The sequence below is a fragment of the Ornithorhynchus anatinus genome, chromosome 3 (assembly GCF_004115215.2).
Source record: "Ornithorhynchus anatinus isolate Pmale09 chromosome 3, mOrnAna1.pri.v4, whole genome shotgun sequence".
Classification (NCBI taxonomy): Eukaryota; Metazoa; Chordata; class Mammalia; order Monotremata; family Ornithorhynchidae; genus Ornithorhynchus; species Ornithorhynchus anatinus.
Window position 1 is genome coordinate 25,126 of NC_041730.1, and position 18,246 is coordinate 43,371.

At 49.3% G+C, this 18,246-nt stretch overlaps 1 protein-coding gene across 3 annotated transcripts in view; it reads right to left on the reverse strand.

Annotated features, from left to right (window-relative positions):
* Positions 1-18,246, reverse strand: part of TESMIN (testis expressed metallothionein like protein) — a 38,502-nt gene that overhangs the window by 10,955 nt on the left and 9,301 nt on the right. For 2 of the 3 annotated variants that reach the window (XM_029061605.2, XM_029061608.2), the window contains exons 5-6: positions 15,439-15,530; positions 5,279-5,350 (exon numbers count right to left, since the gene is read on the reverse strand). In XM_029061605.2, the coding sequence (XP_028917438.1) occupies positions 5,279-5,350; positions 15,439-15,530 (164 nt within the window). The remainder of the gene's footprint in view (positions 1-5,278; positions 5,351-15,438; positions 15,531-18,246) is intronic. The other variant, XM_029061607.2, reaches the window with a different exon arrangement.

Consider the following 18,246-nt stretch of genomic DNA (forward strand, 5'->3'; position numbering starts at 1 on the left):
TTCTCAAATCAACCCGACCCTTACCCTCTCCCACCTCCCCCTAACTAGGGATCACTAAATACGAGCACCAGCCCAGCCCTGGCACGAGAGCAGCAGTTGTGCCAGTGGAGGGATGAACCGGACTATCACAGTGGATGGCAAAGAAAAGCCCCCTCCCCCCAAGACCCAACCCACAGAAGATGGTTAGAATGGGCCTTCCTCAAACCCAGTGAGCCAGGCAGGAAGGCCCCAGCCAGAACAGCCCCGCTCTGCCTGACTGTAGAGAGGGCTGCATTCAATCTAGCCACAGAATAGCACTGGCCTAGCCACATGGCAGGGGGTATGCAGGAGGAGGGTCAGCACAGTTAGCAGGGGGACTAGAGCCGAGGCTGATGCCCCGGGGCTGAGGCCGGGGCCACCTCCGGGCCTCTGCTGCTAAGTGCAGCACCTGGAGCTCTCTGCTTCCAGGCATGTAAGGGGGAACCTCCTATCTGTTCTGCGGTGCTATCTTGGGGCTTGGCTGGGGGAGGGCTAATAGACCCCTAAGCGCCAGGTAAACTGTTTAGGGTCTTGTGCACTATCATTTCCAGGTGGAGGCTCGGGCCGAGGGTGGAGAAGAATCTCGGGGAGTAGACCCAGCCTGTGCCGTCCGAGAAGGTGATGGCATAAAGGGTACATTATGAGAAAGATGGCGGTACAGAAAGAGTGGGACAGAGACAGAGAAAGAGACAGAGAGAACAAAGAGTAAACCGGGGGAGCTCCCCATTACCTGAGTTCTCTGAGGAAGTCTAGACACGCTAGAGGGTCATTCGAGTCATCACTCCCTGATCCTTCAAAGCTTATCTTTGTAAAGCTTGAAGGGCTGCCTTCTTGGAGCCAGGAGGGTCCACTCAGAGGGAGGCTCAGTCCCACCCTCCTCAGTCTTAGGGAGAGGCCAGCCCCATCCCACCAACTTCTGGAGTCAGAGCTCTACCTGAAACCACCATCCTCCAAAGAGAGGAGAAAGGCGAGCATCGCTGTGTCTCGCGTGCCTATGCGCTTGGAGTACTCGGGCTGTGGGAAGTGACCCAGGATGCTCCAGAGGCAGTGCTCCCCTCCTCCACGCCAGCCAGATTCTGGAGCCATCCCCCAAAATTGACAGGACTGGAGTGACCGGAGTAGTTCATTCCCAGTAACTTAGTAACCTGGGCTTAGAAATATCAGAGGAGATGCTGACAATATGGTCTTCCTAAAAATCTCTTCGTTGGAAATCATGCTGGGGGCCTGTGCCATGGCTGCCCGGTGTCTAATAGAACAGGTTGAGACTCCACGGGGAGGAAGCAACTGGCTGATGAGCTGCTCTGTCGGGGTCTGGGGTCCGCTGGAATAATCTAAATGGCCGGTCCAAAGAAAGCGGGATCTCTCCCAGAGATGAATCACTTTGTGATGCAAATTCTTTGGAGAGATCCAGCGGGGTAGGGCCTGGAGGGAAGCTCCCGAGGGACTTAGGCAAGGAAAGTCCCAGGGGGGGTGAACTGCCCATTTACATATGACAGCTGGAGACTGTCACCTTGGGGAGAATGCCTGGGTGGGTGACCAGTGGAACTCTATCTTGGAAGATCCAGAATAAGAGGGGGATGGGGGTCAGTCACTGCCTGGAGATCCATTCTGCCTCAAGTGTTCGTGATGGCCACTAGGTCAGGCACTGGAGATGGCAGCTGTGCAGAGGCTCGAAAGAAAGCTTGGTCAGCTGATGAAAAATAGTTTGCATCAGGGCACAGCGCAGGGGTGTGGGGAGTGGGGGAACATCCGAGGGATCCTCCTAGGAAGGCTGGGTTGGAATCAGCCCTCAAGGAACCAGTTGACCTTGTGGGAGCTCGTCCAGAGGCCTGCCGCCGATGGGCATGGAAAAGGCCAAGGTGGACCAGCACACCCTCGGGGGAACCCACTGTAACCCCATCCGGCCAGCTGAGAAAAGCGGTTTGGGATCACTGGGGCCAGATGCCTGCCAAGGGGGGAGACAGTTGCCGGGGCTCTGAGATCGGTAGGCCCCGATAGGTAGAAAGGTAGCTTTACTGCAGCTGTTGCCTGAAGCTCCACCATCATCTGTTGGAGTGAACCAGTGGGGCAGAGAGTGTGGCCCCCACCCTCCCAAGATGGCCTCAAAATCATCATCACGTGCCATAACTCTGCCCAGGAACACTCCTCCTCTTCCTTTATTGACTCCCATGCCCCCGCCCACACCAATTATTCCAGACTTTTAATTCCCTCCTCAAACCTCCCTTGTCCCCACCCTGCTCCTCTCTCACCCCTGACAAACTGGCCAATGACTTCGTTGTCAAAATTGAAACCATCAGAGATGGACTCACCACTCCTCCAAGAGGCCTCCCCTGACTAAACCCTCATTTCCCCCGCTCTCTTTCCTTTCTGCGTCACCTTGGCACTTGCATCTGCCCCTTCATTCACCCCACCCGCAGTCCCATAGCACTGACACCCATATTCTTCATCGCTTTTACTGTCTATCTCCCCCTCCATTCCATTGTATTTATTGAGTGCTTACTGTGTGCAAAGCACTGTACTAAGCGCTTGGAAGAGTTTGACGACATGTACACATTCCTGCCCACAATGACCTCACAGTCAAGAGTCTGTGAGACTCTTGACTCAAGAGACTGTTAGCTACCTGTGGACAGGGAATATGTTAACCAACTGTTATAGTGTTGCTCACTACTGAGCTCTGCACACAATAAGTGATCAATAAATACCATTGATTGACTCCCCAAACTGAAACCATCATGTGTGAGCTACCCCAGATCTCCCCCTCAACTCTGCCATTTCCTCCTACTTCACCATCTACCCTCTCATCCTTCCCAGCCATCTCTCAGAAGGAGATCTCTTCCCTGATCTTGCTACCCACCACCACCACCTGTGCCTCCAATCCTAATCCTTTACACCCTAAGGACCCATCTCCACCTGCTTTTTCCCTCATTCTCCTTTACCTGGAAACTTTGTGATGACCTTTTCCCTTCTGTTTTCACACATATGCCTATGTTTCTCCTATCTGAGAAATATCTTCTCTTGACCCCAGTGCACCATCCAGCTATCCCTCCAGCTCCCTCCTACCATTTCGGTCAAAATGCCTTGAATGGATTATTCCTTCCAGCTGCTTCCTACCTCATCTCCTCCAATATCTTTCTTAACCCTTTACAATTCAGTTTACCAACCCCAACACTTCCTCCAACTGCTTCCTCCAAGGTCACCAATGACACCTCCTTGTCAAAGATAATGGATTCGACTCATTCATTCATTCATTCATTCATTCAATAGTATTTATTGAGCACTTACTATGTGCAGAGCACTGTACTAAGCGCTTGGAATGTACAATTCGGCAACAGATAGAGACAATCCCTGCCCAGTGACGGGCTCACCATCTAATCGGTGGAGACTCCTAATTCTCCTTGCCTTCTAAGCAGTTTTTGATGTTGTGGACCACTCCCTTCTTCTGGAAAAACTATTTAACCTCAGTTCCTCTTGATACAGTCCCCTCCTGGTTCTCCTTTTATCTCTCTGAGCGCTCCTTCTCATTCTCTTTCATCATCCTCCCTCAGCCTCCCACACACAAATTGGAGGCTTAGTTCTGGGTCCCTTCATTTCTCAATCGACACCAACTCCTTTGGAGCCCTTATCCAATCTCCCAGCTTCAACTATCACCTTTACCCAGATGATTCCCAAATCCACACCCTCCAGCTCCGACCTCTCTCCTTCTCTGCAGTTTTGCATTTCATCCTACTTCCAAGAACTCTCTACATGGATGTCCTACTGGTATCTCAAGCTCAGTGTGTCTTTTACTGAACTCATCTTCCCTCCCAAATCCTCCCCTGCCTCCAGTCTCTCTTCTCTCCAATCCAAACTTCACTCTACTACCCAGCTCTGAATGGTTTCTGAAATGCTGATTTATGCACATCGTTTCACTCCTCAAAAACCTCCAGTGATGGCCCACTCCTCTTCTCACCAACCAGAAATCCCAGACGGTTCCCCTAGCTACTACCACTTCAGCACTTTCACCTCACCTAACCACTTGGTTACTCTTGCCCCTGTCACTCCCAGGAGCACTTATTTATCAATCTCTATTCCTTCTCCCTACTTATATTCTATTTTAGCTAACTCCTTGAAGGTAGGAATCGTATCTGTTGACCTTATTGTACTCTGCTAAGCTCTTGGTACAGTGCTCTGAGCAGAATAAGAGTTCAATAAATATGATTGATTGATTGTCCTGGAATCTGTTTGGCCTTGCCACTAAAACCCACCCAGCTAGAGAGTAGCTTGGATAGTATTTTTGGCTTTGGTTTAAAAAGACCTCTCAGCAGAAAATGACCACAAACTCCATACCAGTTTTCTGCTCTGAAAATGGATAGTCCACAGAAAATTTCAGTCAACTTTGATCTTATCATTTACCAAAAAGGGAGAAAACACAAATCAGGTTTTGCCTGTGTGGCATGAGGAATTCCCTGCTTTTATATGTTACTTTTCTATTTTTAGGTTTGAATGTCAAATGAGGGGAAAAACAGGTGTTCCTCACCCTTGGCCTCCTATGTCTCATCCTCGTAAACAGCTCCTGTTTTTATTTCTACTCCGCCCCAACTGCAGCACTGGGTCTCGCCCATTGGTTCTGACTCCGCACCGCTGCGTGGATGCTGAACGACAAAAGGGTCGGAAGCAAAGACAAAAGGGCCACCACAACTCTCTCTCCTGCTCCTGCATGCTCAAGCCTCTTTTCCATCAACAGACCTCTCACTGACTTCAGCAGAGCCCTGGGATGGGAAAAACCCAAGTAGGGGGAAGGGGAGAGGTAGGTGGGGGGGGCAACCCTCGGGCCCTTAGGAAGGAGGCTGTGGCCTTTGTCCTGAGGAGGCTGGACAGAGGGCGTGGTGGTAGAGGGCACCCTCCCCTCAGTTCTTCATGGCAGGGGCGGAGGAATAGGGCAGCTGGAGGGCAGGCACGGCCTGAGAAGGAAGCCGGGACCTGTGGGGCTGTTGGTTGGTCAGCAATCCAACGCCCTACTGAACGGGGCCCCTGTGCCCTCCCGGAGTCCATGTTAAGTCTCCGGGGATCGGGAGGTGGGGTCGGGAAAGTACACGGGGTCTAAGAGGTGATCTGCCTGACAATATGGACCATCTCCGGCGGGTGTCTAGGTCATAAATCATTCTCTGAAAATGTGGCACTTCTTGCCAATCAGGAGTTTTGTTTCTTCATGGCTCAACTTTAAGGACTTCCACACAACATTATTTCATGTCTAAATATGAAAGATTTGGGGATTACTTACAATTTCAGACACTGGGATTTGGTACAGTTACATGGCTTTTTAGACTTTGTGTCCCATGAACTAACAGTTACTCTATAAGGATTCAAAAAGAAAATGTATTCACATGGTTAGTCTTTTTAAAAAAGAAAATTACCTAAACTTATGGAGATCGCCCAGTAAATAATTCAATTTCCAGCTCCAAAGGTTTAGGTTTATTTACAGGTGTCCAAATGAGTCCCAGAAAAACATGGGAACAATTTAAATCTGCAGACGCACTGGTCTGTTCTCTGTCGAGGGAAAATCAAAAATGATTTCCTGCAATGCAGAGCCTTGTTGGCTGCAGGCCAAAGGACCATCAGTTTGGCTCCCTGGACGTGCAGGTCCAAAGGTGGAGCTGGATTCATTTTCTAATTTACCTTGTAGAATTAATATTCACTCATATTAATGTCTGTCTCCCCTTCTAGACTAGACTGTGAGCTCATTATGGGTTGGGAACATGCCTGCTAATTCTGCTGTACTGTATGCTCCCAATCATTTAGTGCAATGCTTTGTACATAGTAAGCGCTCAATAATTACCATAGATTGATGGACTGATTGATGAGAGAATCGTCTGGTGTGTGATTAGAGATCCAGACAGGGGAGGCAGAGAAGAATGGCACTAGACACCCGACAGATTAAAACAGAAAAAAATAAGGTCAAGGCATACCATGAAGGCACACACAGGCCAAGGAGGGCAATAATGGACAGCTACATTTCTGTTTAGGGTCCCAAGTCAACAGTGATGGTGTCCGACAGGTGAGGTACTGGAAGTGACTGGCCGACATAGAAGGAGAAGGGGTGTCCCCCACCCCGATCGGAGTCATGACTGTCTGGCATAAGGACCCCTGACTCTGATCTGGGCCCTAATACCCATTCTATGACTTTTTCAGCTCACTGCTGGTCCCCGGTGACAAGTGTAGGCCTTCTCCTAAGAGCCGGTCGCCTCTTCTCTTAACTTGGAGAAGCAGCCTGGCTTAGTGGATCGAGCATAGGCCCGGGAGTCTGAAGGTCATGGGTTCGAATCTCAGGTCCACCACTTGTCTGTTGTGTAACCCTGGGCAAGTGTTTCTCTGTGCCTCAGTTACCTCATCTATAAAATGGGGATTGAGACCACAAGCCCCACATGGGACAATGGACTGCATCCAACACAATTGGCTGATATCCACCCCATTCATTCAATAGTATTTATTGAGCGCTTACTATGTGCAGAGCACTGTACTAAGCGCTTGGAATGGACAAATCGGCAACAGATAGAGACAGTCCCTGCCCTTTGATGGGCTTACAGTCTAATCGGGGGAGACAGGCAGACGAGAACAATAGCAATAAATAGAGTCAAGGGGAAGAACATTTCATAAAAACAGTGGCAAATAAATAGACCCAGGGTGATGTACATCTCATTAAACAAAATAAATAGGGTGATGAAGATATATACAGTTGAGCGGACGAGTACAGTGCTGAGGGGGTGGGACGGGAGAGGGGGAGGAGGAGAGGGAAAGGGCAGAGAAGAGGGTTTAGCTGCAGAGAGGTGAAGGGGGTGGGTAGAGGGAGCAGAGTGCTTAGTACAATGCCTGGCACACAGTAACTGCTTTAACAAATATCATTATTTTTTTTAACTGTAGCAATTTTCATGGAGAGGACTTAGAGGTTCCAGGGCAGTGGCCACCCTGATGAACACACCCCACTGACTTCCCTGGCTCCCTCCTCAGTGGCCCAATGGAGTGGAAATGTTGCCCGTTTCGGCTCAGCAGCTCGACACGGAACAGTTGAGAATTGTCTCATGTGCTACTTAGGAGATGACCACTCCAACTGTATGTGGGGACCCATGGAGCCAAGACTGGACAGCCATTCAGTTGAGGATGAAACTGCGGGTCAGGAATGGGAAGTCCCCCACATTTTCATCGGTGATTTGGACACTTCTCGGAATAGGAGGGGACTTCGGGAGTCCAGAAGTTCGCCCACTTTAAATTAAAGCCATCCCCCAGACCTCTGAAAATTCAATCTGGGGAATGATAAAGACAGGCAGCCGCCGCCACCGACACACCGGGAACTTAAAGGACTCCTTCAAATCCCTTCGTAGTTTGATTTCTGATGTGGGGGGTCACTACTTTAGCTCTTGCAGTGCTGATCGGGGTCATAGCCACGGCTAAGACTACACACATTCCCAGCATCCAAGCCCTCATCGTTGAGGGGCCAGAGGAACATTTAGCAGTCCTTCACATCTGAAGATGATGTTAACCTAGAAGACTCTGTTCAAGTGCCAATGTGACTGAAAGGACTGATGCCCATCTGACAAGTCCCTTCATGTTGAGGACAACTAGAGCTTATCCTTCTGCTGCTCTCTTCTGCATTGCTCTCTTCTGCACTGCTCTCCTCTGCACCTCTCTCCTCTGTACTTCTCTGCTCTCTACTTTTCTCCTCCATACCACTCTCCTCTGCACCACTCTCCTCTGCACCACACTCTTCTGCACCACTTTCCTCCACACTGCTCTCCTCTGCACCACTCTCTTCTGCACCACTTTCCTCTGCCTTGCTCTCCTCTGCACCACTCTCCTCTGAACCACTCTCTTCTGCACTGCTTGCCTCCGCACTGCCTTATTTTGTACCACTCTCCTCTGCACTGGTTTCCTCTGCCCTACTCTTCATGGCACTTGGTGCTGTTCTTAGTTCTGCCTCTTTCTACTGCTATCTTCCTGAGTGTCTATTCTAAAAACGGGCCCTCTTTCCTAAATTGCCAAATGCCATGCTGGTCTACAGGCTGCTGCAGACTCCCAGAGGTTTCCTGTGGTGTCACTACAACCTCTTGACTGCTTTTCGTGTTACCTGCATTCAGACTGAGCAGTCGCCCAACCTAATGTTGGTATTTGTTAAGCGCTTACTATGTGCAGAGCACTGTTCTAAGCACTGGAGTAGACACAGGGTAATCAGGTTGTCCCACATGAGGCTCACAGTCTTTATCCCCATTTTACAGATGAGGGAACTGAGGCATAGAGAAGTAAAGTGACTTGCCCACGGTCACACAGCTGACAGGTGGCAGAGCTGGGATACGAACCCATGACCTCTGGCTCCACTGAGCCACGCTGCTTCTCACTGAGCCATGCTGCCAACCTACCAACATAGAGTCATCCTCGGAAAGCTCTGAGTGGCAATGAGTTGCCTCGCTCTGTCTGACGGACTGGCTGTGTAGCTGGGAAACCTGTTTATGAGTCTGACTGGCCACCTGATAAGCACGCCAGAAAAAAGTTATCGCGAGAATATTCTACGCTGAGAAACCTGGATGGCCTGGGGAAGACAGGACACTACAACCATCCCTGCACAGCTCTTGGTTTGATTACTGGGAGCCCATGGGCAACTGGCAAGTTCTCCAAGGACATTCTAGGTTTCTGTTTTCAACACCAGCCCATTTCCCCTTGGTGAGCTACAAGCCCCAATGGGACCCCTTGACCCTCGGGAGGTTTGACTTCCAGATTCCACAGCCAGTTGTCAAAATCAAGGCCTGGTGGGTAACGAGGCTTGGTGGACCCTTGCGACACGAGCTTGAATGAAGCCCCTCAAAATGCAGACTGGCTCTCTGGCTGGATCCATTGATGATGGGGACCAAGGCCACACACTGGCAACTCTGGCAAAAACCGACATTTTGTGGTTCTGGTTGGAGGCCCGGATGGGGGTGGGGAACGGTGGTCTCTCTCCTTACGTGACTGCTATGCAGAGTTGAATGTGGCAGACGGGAATCGGTGTGGGGAGTGGACCTACTGGAGTGGCAGGTACTTCAGCTTTGGAAGCTCTTTCTGTCTCCCTGGCAGAGGCCATGAAATGTTGGATTGCTCAAAGCTGCCAATTCCCTGCTTCGGTCAATGATCTCAGAAGTTTAGGGAAAGTCATGCCACCAAAAATGGGGGCCGCTTCCAGATGGCGGCTTGGGTAACTACTTGCTTTACCCACACTGAAATTCGGCTCCGGCCGGAGCGGCGAGCAGAGGAAGTGGAGTGCTGATGCTGACTACTCCACAAGAAATATCTCCTCCTTAGAACCAATTCAGCAGAACCTCTTACACCAAATCTTGACCCAAACACCGTTCTCACTTGTTTTCCCACCTACCTCTCTGGCTGCTTTCTGACTGGGTCCTCTTCCACCTCTCACCTTGTGAGTGTCCCTCCAGGTTCTCTCTGGACTCCCTGCTCTTCTCATTCTATACTCACTTTCTCTCAAAGAGTTTATCCACTCTCATGGCTTGCAGCCCATCTGCGACCTCATCTCTTCTTGACTCCAGAACATCTCCTCCTGCATGTCCCACCAGCACATCAAGCTCAAAATGTCAATGAAGGCTTCCTCTTCCCTAATAAACGCTATCCTCCACCTCACTTCCCCATCACAGTGGATACCACTATCCTCCCTGACTTCGAAGCCCTCAACTTTGGTACTTTCCTTATTATTACTGCTAGACTGTAAACCCCTTTGCTAGACTGCAAGGTCCTTAGTGGGGGGATCATGTTTCTATTTTCCTCCCCCAAGTGCCTAGTACATTGTTCTGCACACATTAAAAGCTCTATAAATACCACTGACTGATTGACTGATCATTGGTCTCTCTCTCTCTCTTACATGCTTTCTTTCTTAACTCTCACAATCAGTACGTCGTTAAAACCTGTCGATTTTTCTTCCATAACATATCCTAGATCTGTCCCTTCCTCTTCTTCTACATGGCCACCACGCTGGTCCAGAGATTTAACATATCCCACCTGGGCTACCGTATCCGCCTTCTCACTGGCCTCCAAGCCTCCAGTCTCTCCCCTCCAGGCCGAACGTCACTCTGCTGCCGAGATCACCTTTGTAAACCATCACTCTGCATACACTTCTCACTCATCTTGTCTCCTCAAAGACCATCAAAAGTTAATCTTTCTTCTCTGCATCAAACACAAACTCCTGACTAATGGCTTTAAGGCCCTCCATCAACCCACGCCCCCTATCTTTTCTTCTCCCGCTGCACCCCAGCCCAGTCTCCTGTCCTCCTGAGTTCATTTTCTCTCCTGCCTCGAACGCTAGGCTCACACCCTTCCTCCGGCCTGGGACTCCCTCCCCCTGCAAACACACCAGACCTCAGCAATTCTAATCTTTAAAGTCCTCCTGAAATCCCACCTCCTCCAGGAAGCTTTCTCCAACTAACCATTCTTCTCTTCAGCTTACATCCTGTCAAGTCTCATCTCAAACTGTTAACCTCCTGTTATGCTTTGGTACCTATCAATTTACATACTCTTCTCTGCAAGCACTTTTCCCCCTATCTGTACATTATTCTGTGTCAGACATTAGACTGTAAGCTCCTTATAAGCAAAGACCACATCTCCTTTATCTACAGTTCTCTCTCCCAAGAGTTTGGCACAGTGCTCTGCATGAGGAAGGAGCTCAGTACATACTACTGATTGATGGAAAAATCCTGAAGAAAGGTATGATCTATTGACAGAGAATTGACTAATAATTTGGGAATTTACTTGTTTTCTGGTTCTTCTTGCTCATCCCACCCCCTCCCTCATCATTTCCTGGCTGACCTGTGGCTTCCGTTAGGCAGTTTTGGTCTCTTGCCCCTCTACCTATGCGTCCCTTCTTTCCTCCTCCCTCTATATCCCACCTCTTTTCAAGTAACGGCCTCTAGTGCTCCCAACTTGAACATGGGATGAAGACTGCTTCTTCTGAGTTTCAAAGACAAACTCTCCGGGACCCGCCCGGATCCTGGGCTGGTCAACAGAAGAAAAATACCACAGAAGCAGCAAAATTCACACTACACCATTGTGACCTGACAGAGGACCTGGAGGATTTCAAACTATTACAGTTGCATCATGAGAAGACAACAGTCCAATATGTGGTAAGTTTTCTGATTTTCCATTAGAGGACTTCCTCCTCCAACCTTAACCCCCACCCCACCCACCCCTAATTATTCTCCTAGTGAATTTTAGAAGTCAATGTCTGGGAGAGATTTTGACCCACCAATCAGTGTGTACCCTTTTTCACACAGGATCACCGAGGCATCATTTCTCTGAGGGTGTTCTTGTCCCAGACTAGGGAGGGGCTATCTTTAGGCCAGGAAGGTTCTAGAACTCAGGTGGGCTGGGCCCATGCAGGCCTCCAGAACTAAGGTGATTTGGCTGTTTTGATTCCTGGAATCACAACAGCTGTAGAAGCAGCATGGTTTAGTGGATAGAGCACGGGCCTGGGGGTCAGAAAGGCTTGGGTTCTAATCCTGAATTTGCCACATGTCTGGCGTGTGACCTTGGGTGAGTCACTTAACTTCTCTGACTCAGTTACCCCATCTGTAAAATGGAGATTAGGAGTGTGAGCCTCTCATGAGACAGGGACTGTGCCCAACCTGATTACTTTGAATCTACCCTAGCTCTTAGAACAGTGCTTGGCACATAGTAAGCACTTAACAAGCACTATAATTATCATTACTATTATTGTTATCAGTAACACAATTACAATTGACAGGAATCTCAAAAGCTGGCTTCCATTCTCCATTTCCCAGCTCAGCCTCCCAGTGCCTGAGCTCAAGAACAGGGTTTGTCCGAGCCCAAGGATGGTGGGTTGGACACTTGCAGAGATTCCCCCTTCTCTGGGCCTTCCTAGCACAGACTTGGCAGATGTGGCATTGCAGGATGACCTCCGATAGCCTCACTAGTTCATTTGCATTTCTGATTTCTGTCTAATAAGCTCAATTCGGTCTTTGATGGCATGCTCTGATTGGGTACTTCTTTCTGCTGCTGACACACTATTGTCTAAAACAGTGATCCTGCTCCAGCCTACCCTGGTCCTTGGACCAAATCTTGGCACTGCCACAATTCTGAATGTAATGTCCCCAGACTACTACAGATGTTCCTGGAAAGAAGTGTGGCTTAATGGATAGAGCATGGGCCTAGGGGTCAGAAGGACCTGGGTTCTAATCTGGGATCTGCCACATATCTGCTCTGTGACCTTGGTCAAGCCATTTAATTTCTCTGGGCCTCACTTACCTCATTTGTAAAATGGGGATTAAAAGTGTGAGCCCCATGTGGGACAGAGATTGTGTCTAAACCCAGATCTTAGAACAGTGCTTGGCACATAGTTAGCGATTAACAAGTACCATAATTATTATTGTTGTTATGTGTGACATGACTGTGAATGTTCCTGGGACAACAGAGATCTGTGACACAATTCTGAGCATTCCTGGGACAATTTACATGGCCCAATATCAGTGGAAATAACTTCCTAATGCTGAACCCCAAAGCAGGCGTCACCCCATACGGTGAGGTGACGACCTGAGATGCCCGATACTGGGAACCGATGTGATTGGTTCTGTTTCAATAAGAAAGACACTCAAGTTAAGCCACAAGTTGAACCACCACTAGAAAATCCAAAACCAAATTGAATTTCTGGATTTTCACTATTTAGAAACTCCCTAAGAACCCAACAGGATTGTCTCTGTTGCCGAATCGTACATTCCAAGTGCTTAGTACAGTGCTCTGCACACAGTAAGCGCTCAAAAGAGAACACTGGCATGTGTCAGACTACAAAGTTGAGGTTTTCTAGGGTTAGGATGGGTGGCGATACAACCAGGGCTTCTCCACTGGGCTGGAAGCAGAGCCGGGATCTACCTGATGATATGGCCCCTCTGAAAAATGAAAACGGCCCCAGGCTTGCCGACAACAATGAGGGAATTCTGCCCGAGGGGGCGGCAACACCTGAGTGGATTTCTCGATGTCCTTTCCGCAGTTGTTTTCCATGCTCTTTTCATGGGTGAAGCCCTACGCGGTGGACAGATGGCGACACGTTAGGTGGTGTCACCCCACCCTCCGAGAGATCGGCATCATACGCGGAGTCCCAGACACAGGGAGAGGTTTCAGAGATGAGGGACTACCGAGGGGCCTGCCGACTGAATGTTTTCAAGAGTTCTCCCTTGGTATACAGAGAATTAAGCCATGACTTCTGAATTTCAAGAACACTAAGGACATCCCTATTGACGAAATGACAAAAATCCCATTATCGTGGACTGTGGAATCTTCCTCCTTTTCAACTCTGCTGAAATTCTGGCAAAACCCGATGGGGAGAGGGCTCTACTGTGCTCTCGTTGGTTGTATACAGTTGAACTCCCAACTTCATTTTAGGCCTTGCTCTGGAGACAGCGACATGGGTTTTCCCCAGGACACCAGATGGCAGAAAAGCAGCCAGGCACTTCTGCCATCACATCGGCTCCAGCCAAAGCTCTGGACCCTGCCAACTGGCTAGACTCTCACAGGGACTTGGAGAGTTCTGGGCTCGATGCTCAGAAAAGTAGGCTGAGTCTCATGGTGGTTTGGCCAATGATCTTAGTCTTCTAGCGACATCTCATCCGATTCAATCTCCAGCAGTGACAGAGTGGAGCCAAGCTGTGTGGTGAATTGATCTTTACTCATCTCTTCCATGGCATGAAGGCCCAGTGCTTGCCTTTAACAGAACTAGGGTTTGAACATCCAAAGGCAGACCGAAGAATACCAAGCGCACAATGATCCTTATTGTCCTTCAGGGCCAAAAGATTCCATAAAGTTCAGCCCTTTTGCCTGTCTGCCAACAAAGGATTCACTGCTAGTGTTAGTGGTGACGGGACTTCTTAAATGCCTACTGAACGCAGTGTACTCCATTAAGTGCTCGAGCAGTACCTTGAACAGTCCTGTAGTTATTTGAAAAGCACCTGCTGAAACACATAACTCTTCTGACCCCCCCCCCGCCCCAGCACCAGAGTCGGGACTGATGATGGCGAGCCTCAGGAGCCTGAAGAACAGTGCCACTGGACCTCTTTCGGCCCCTGCGAATGTATGCAGGAGGAGACAAAGTGGTGGCGGGAGGGAAGAGGGGAGCTATGCCGATTGGCATGAATGCATTAGGGAGTGTGCTGGCTCAGCACTGAGCTCGGGTCCACGGTGACGAGCACAGGCAATCCATGGTATCAGTGCTGTGGCACTTTGTGTATGCAGCTAATCACCAGAGTCTAGTTATGAGCTGACTTCTTTTCTCACTCTCTTTCTGTCTCTCCCCTCTCACATCCCTGCCCCCCACCCCACCCCGGCTCTCCCTCATATCATCCTTTCTTTCTCATTCTTCTGCTCTCTCTTTTTACCCTCTTTCTTCCTTGGCCCACTTCTTAGGCCATATCGTAGTGCTGATGCTCTGCTTTTGCCTCATTGGTGGCACTCGGCTTTATAGCGGTCGTAGGCATTGACCATCATTGGTAACAGTGCCCCATTTGGCTTTTGGACTGTTTTCCTCCATGAGACCTTTGAGCATTTCCAGCGGCGAGAAGGAGGCATCCCCAAGTCCTGGATTGCGCCCCACCTTCCGCTCTCAGAGCCGCTTTCAATCGCTCCCCTGGACATGTTGTGGCAGGAGGGGAAGAGGGGTGACACAGATTAGGGAGGACAGAAGCAGCCCTCCGGGGCCATACTGAGACACCACTCGAATCGAGGGGGCTTCACTCCTGATCGGCACAAATCTACCCAGTGACAGGCCAAAAGTGCCTCGGTCGGACCTCAAAGGAGGCAAGAAAGAATAGCCGTGGGTATTCATGAGCATTGCAAACAGTGGTCACTGTTAATCCCCGGGAGAAAAACTACAAGTCTACTTGGGGTGGAGAGAGTGAGCTTGGTCTTTTTGGCCTGGTTGTGGACAGAAATGTAGCCTGCAATGACATCTTCTGAAGGTCCAAGAGGGAAGGGTCGGCTCAGTCTCATGGCTCTGGCCCCACACGAACAGCAGGTCTGTGCTCTTGCCAGGCTAGGAGGAAGGAGTCGATCCAGGCGCAAGAGGGAAAGATGGGCAGACAGAGAGTGATGGGGTCCCTTCCTTGGGATTTCCCGTCCCCTTCCCGACAGGTGGTGGGAGGCCGGGGAAGGGCCAGGGTCTCAGGCCTCCGGCCCCAGTCCCTGCCTTGCTACTTTGTGCTCGCCCCCAGGGCCACGTCTCCAGTTGCTCTTTTTGGTCCTTGGATAAGCTGGCCTGGCCTGAGGCATGTCGGCCAACATGGAATGTGTGTGATGTCCATGGGCCAACAGGTAAGAAATTTTTGTTTTAGCATTCACCCCTACTGTGACAGATGGTTGCTTTTAACAACTTTTAAACCAGTGGCAAATAATGGTTTGAACATTTCTTACCCAGCTACTGTTACGCCTGTCGGCCCTTGAAGATTTGGTTCTGAAAGAAATGTGGCTCCATCAGTTGCTGGTGATGAGGATCCCTGTTCAAGCTGTTCAAAACAGAAACAGGCATTCAGAGAACAATTCATTCATTCATTCAATCATATTTATTGAGTGCTTATTGTGTGCAGAGCACTGTACTAAAGCGCTTGGAAAGTGCATTACAGCAAGGATTGTCTCTGTTGCCGAATCGTACATTCCAAGTGCTTAGTACAGTGCTCTGCACACAGTAAGCGCTCAATAAATACAATTGAATGAATGAATGAATGAACCAATGCCCACGAAGGGCTCACAGTCTAGAACGGGGAAGACAGACATCAATAAAAGTAAACAGGCATCAATATAAATATAGATATATACATATATACAGAAGTGCTGTAGGGCGGGGCGAGGGGGAAGAGTAAAGGGAGAGAGTCGTGATGATGTGGGAATGAGGGGGATCTGAGGAAAACCGGCGCTTAATCTGGGAAGGAACAAGGATGATGGAGCATCCCATTGGGAAGGACAAAAGAGCTGTGGCCCCGAGACTTTAGGACCAAGAACCCGAGTGGAGGAACCAATTTTTGTGCAGGTGATTTGCATAGCACCACTGGCACTCTTTGGTCCCCGCGAGCAAAGTTCTCACTGGGGCATGGAAGGCAGTGAGTGAGTGATCCAAGCCCTTATCCTATCCTACATTGACTACCACATCAGCCTCCTTGCTGAGTTCCCTGCCTCCTGTCTCTCCCCATTCCAGTCTGTATTTCACTCTGCTGTCCGGATCTTTTCTCTACAAAATTGTTCAGTCCATGTTTCCCCACTCCTCTACCCTTCCACCTCCGCATTAAACAGGAACTCCTTATCATTGGCTTTAAGGCACTCCATCATCTTTCAGAACCCAGGTCCTTCTGACTTTCCAGCCCAAGCACTATCCATTAGGCCACGCTGCTTCTTGACTTGCCACTTTGTCTCCTCCTATCTTAACTCATTGCTTTCCTACTACAACCCAGCCCGGACACTGCATTTCTCTCTTGCCAACCTACTTGCTGTACCTCGACCTCATCTATCTCGCCACTGTCCTCTTGCCAACATCATGCCTCCGGCTTGTAATAATAATAATAATGTTGGTATTTGTTAAGCACTTACTATGTGCCGAGCACTGTTCTAAGCGCTGGGGTAGACACAGGGGAATCAGGTTGTCCCACGTGGGGCTCACAGTCTTCATCCCCATTTTACAGATGAGGGAACTGAGGCACCGAGAAGTTAAGTGACTTGCCCAAAGTCACACAGCCGCCAAGTGGCCGAGCCGGGATTCGAACCCATGACCTCTAACTCCAAAGCCCGTGCTCTTTCCACTGAGCCATGCTGCTTCTCTTTGTAATATCCTCCTTCTCCAGATCCAGCAGACAATCATTCTCCCCACCTTCAACACCTTATTAAAAGCACATCTCCTCCAAGAGGCCTTCCCTAACTAAGCCCTCTTTTCTTCTTCTTCCACTCCCTTCTGCATTGTCTTTATTCACCTTTTATTCACCTTTCTCTTAGTCCCTCAGTATTTATGTATATATTGGTAATATATTTACATTAATGTCTCTCTCCTCCCTCTAGATGGTAAACTTGTTGGGGGAAGGAAATGTGTCAACCAACTCAGTTATATTGTACTCTCCCAAACACTTAGTACAGTTCTCTGCACATGGTGAGTGCTCAATAAATGCAATAGATCGATCGATTGATAGATTGTTATGGGATGAATGTAAGTGCCATGGTGGTCGGAAGTACACCAATGCATAGGTGGCCCAGAAGTCCTGAAGTAAGCTCTAGTTGAAAAAGCTCTAGTTGACTGTTCTTTTGTATAACTACTCTTGCTGTTGAAGTGCCCTAATTTGAAAACTTGCTATCCTAGAGAGGGAAATGGGACATCTGTCATTCCCTGCAAACCTCAGCCATCATCCCTTGGGGTACAGTATAGCTTAGTTGGAACCCAGATGCTTCCCATATATTTCAGGGGAACCAAATCTGAGAGTCAGAGCATGGCGCCATCAAACTACTGGAGTGATCCCAGGGTGCCCGAGATAGAATCCTGTCCATCCCGTCCCCACCACCACCACCAAGAAAAGCTCCATCCCACCTGTAAATTGCCCTGGGCCCTGGTAGACCCTGATGTTATACTGGGAAGTGGCCGGAAACATCTGCGGCACTCAGAGCTGGCTGGAAGAGATTCTGCCCCAGTTGACCTTCGCTGCAGCTGTTAAAGAGCTGCCTGGGGTCAGAGCCTGGGGCGAGAGGGGGGAACGACACACGGTACCACCTTTCTCCCACAAAGTGGCCAGGATGCCACAGGGTACAGCACATGAGAGCAAACATTCATTTATTTAATTACTTAAGTACTAACTCAGATTCACATCCCCTTTTCCCCCTTCCTTCTGTTTGTGGATCATTCTAGCGTCTAATTCTCCAACTAGACTGTAAGCTTCTGGGTAAGTCACTTCACTACTCTGTGCCTCAGTACCTCACCTGGAAAACAGGGATTGAGACTTGGAGCCCCACATGGGTCAGGAACTGTGTCCAGCCCGATTTTCTTGCATAAACTCCAGTGTATAGTACATTAACTGGCACACAGTAAGCACTTAACAAATACCACAGTTATTATTATTATTATCTCGAGTCTAACTCTGTTGTACTTTCCCAAGTGCTTAGTATAGCTCTCTGCACATAGCAGGCCTTCAGTCAATACAATTGATTGATCAATTGATCAAATGATGCAAAGCAAGATGGTGAATTGATGCT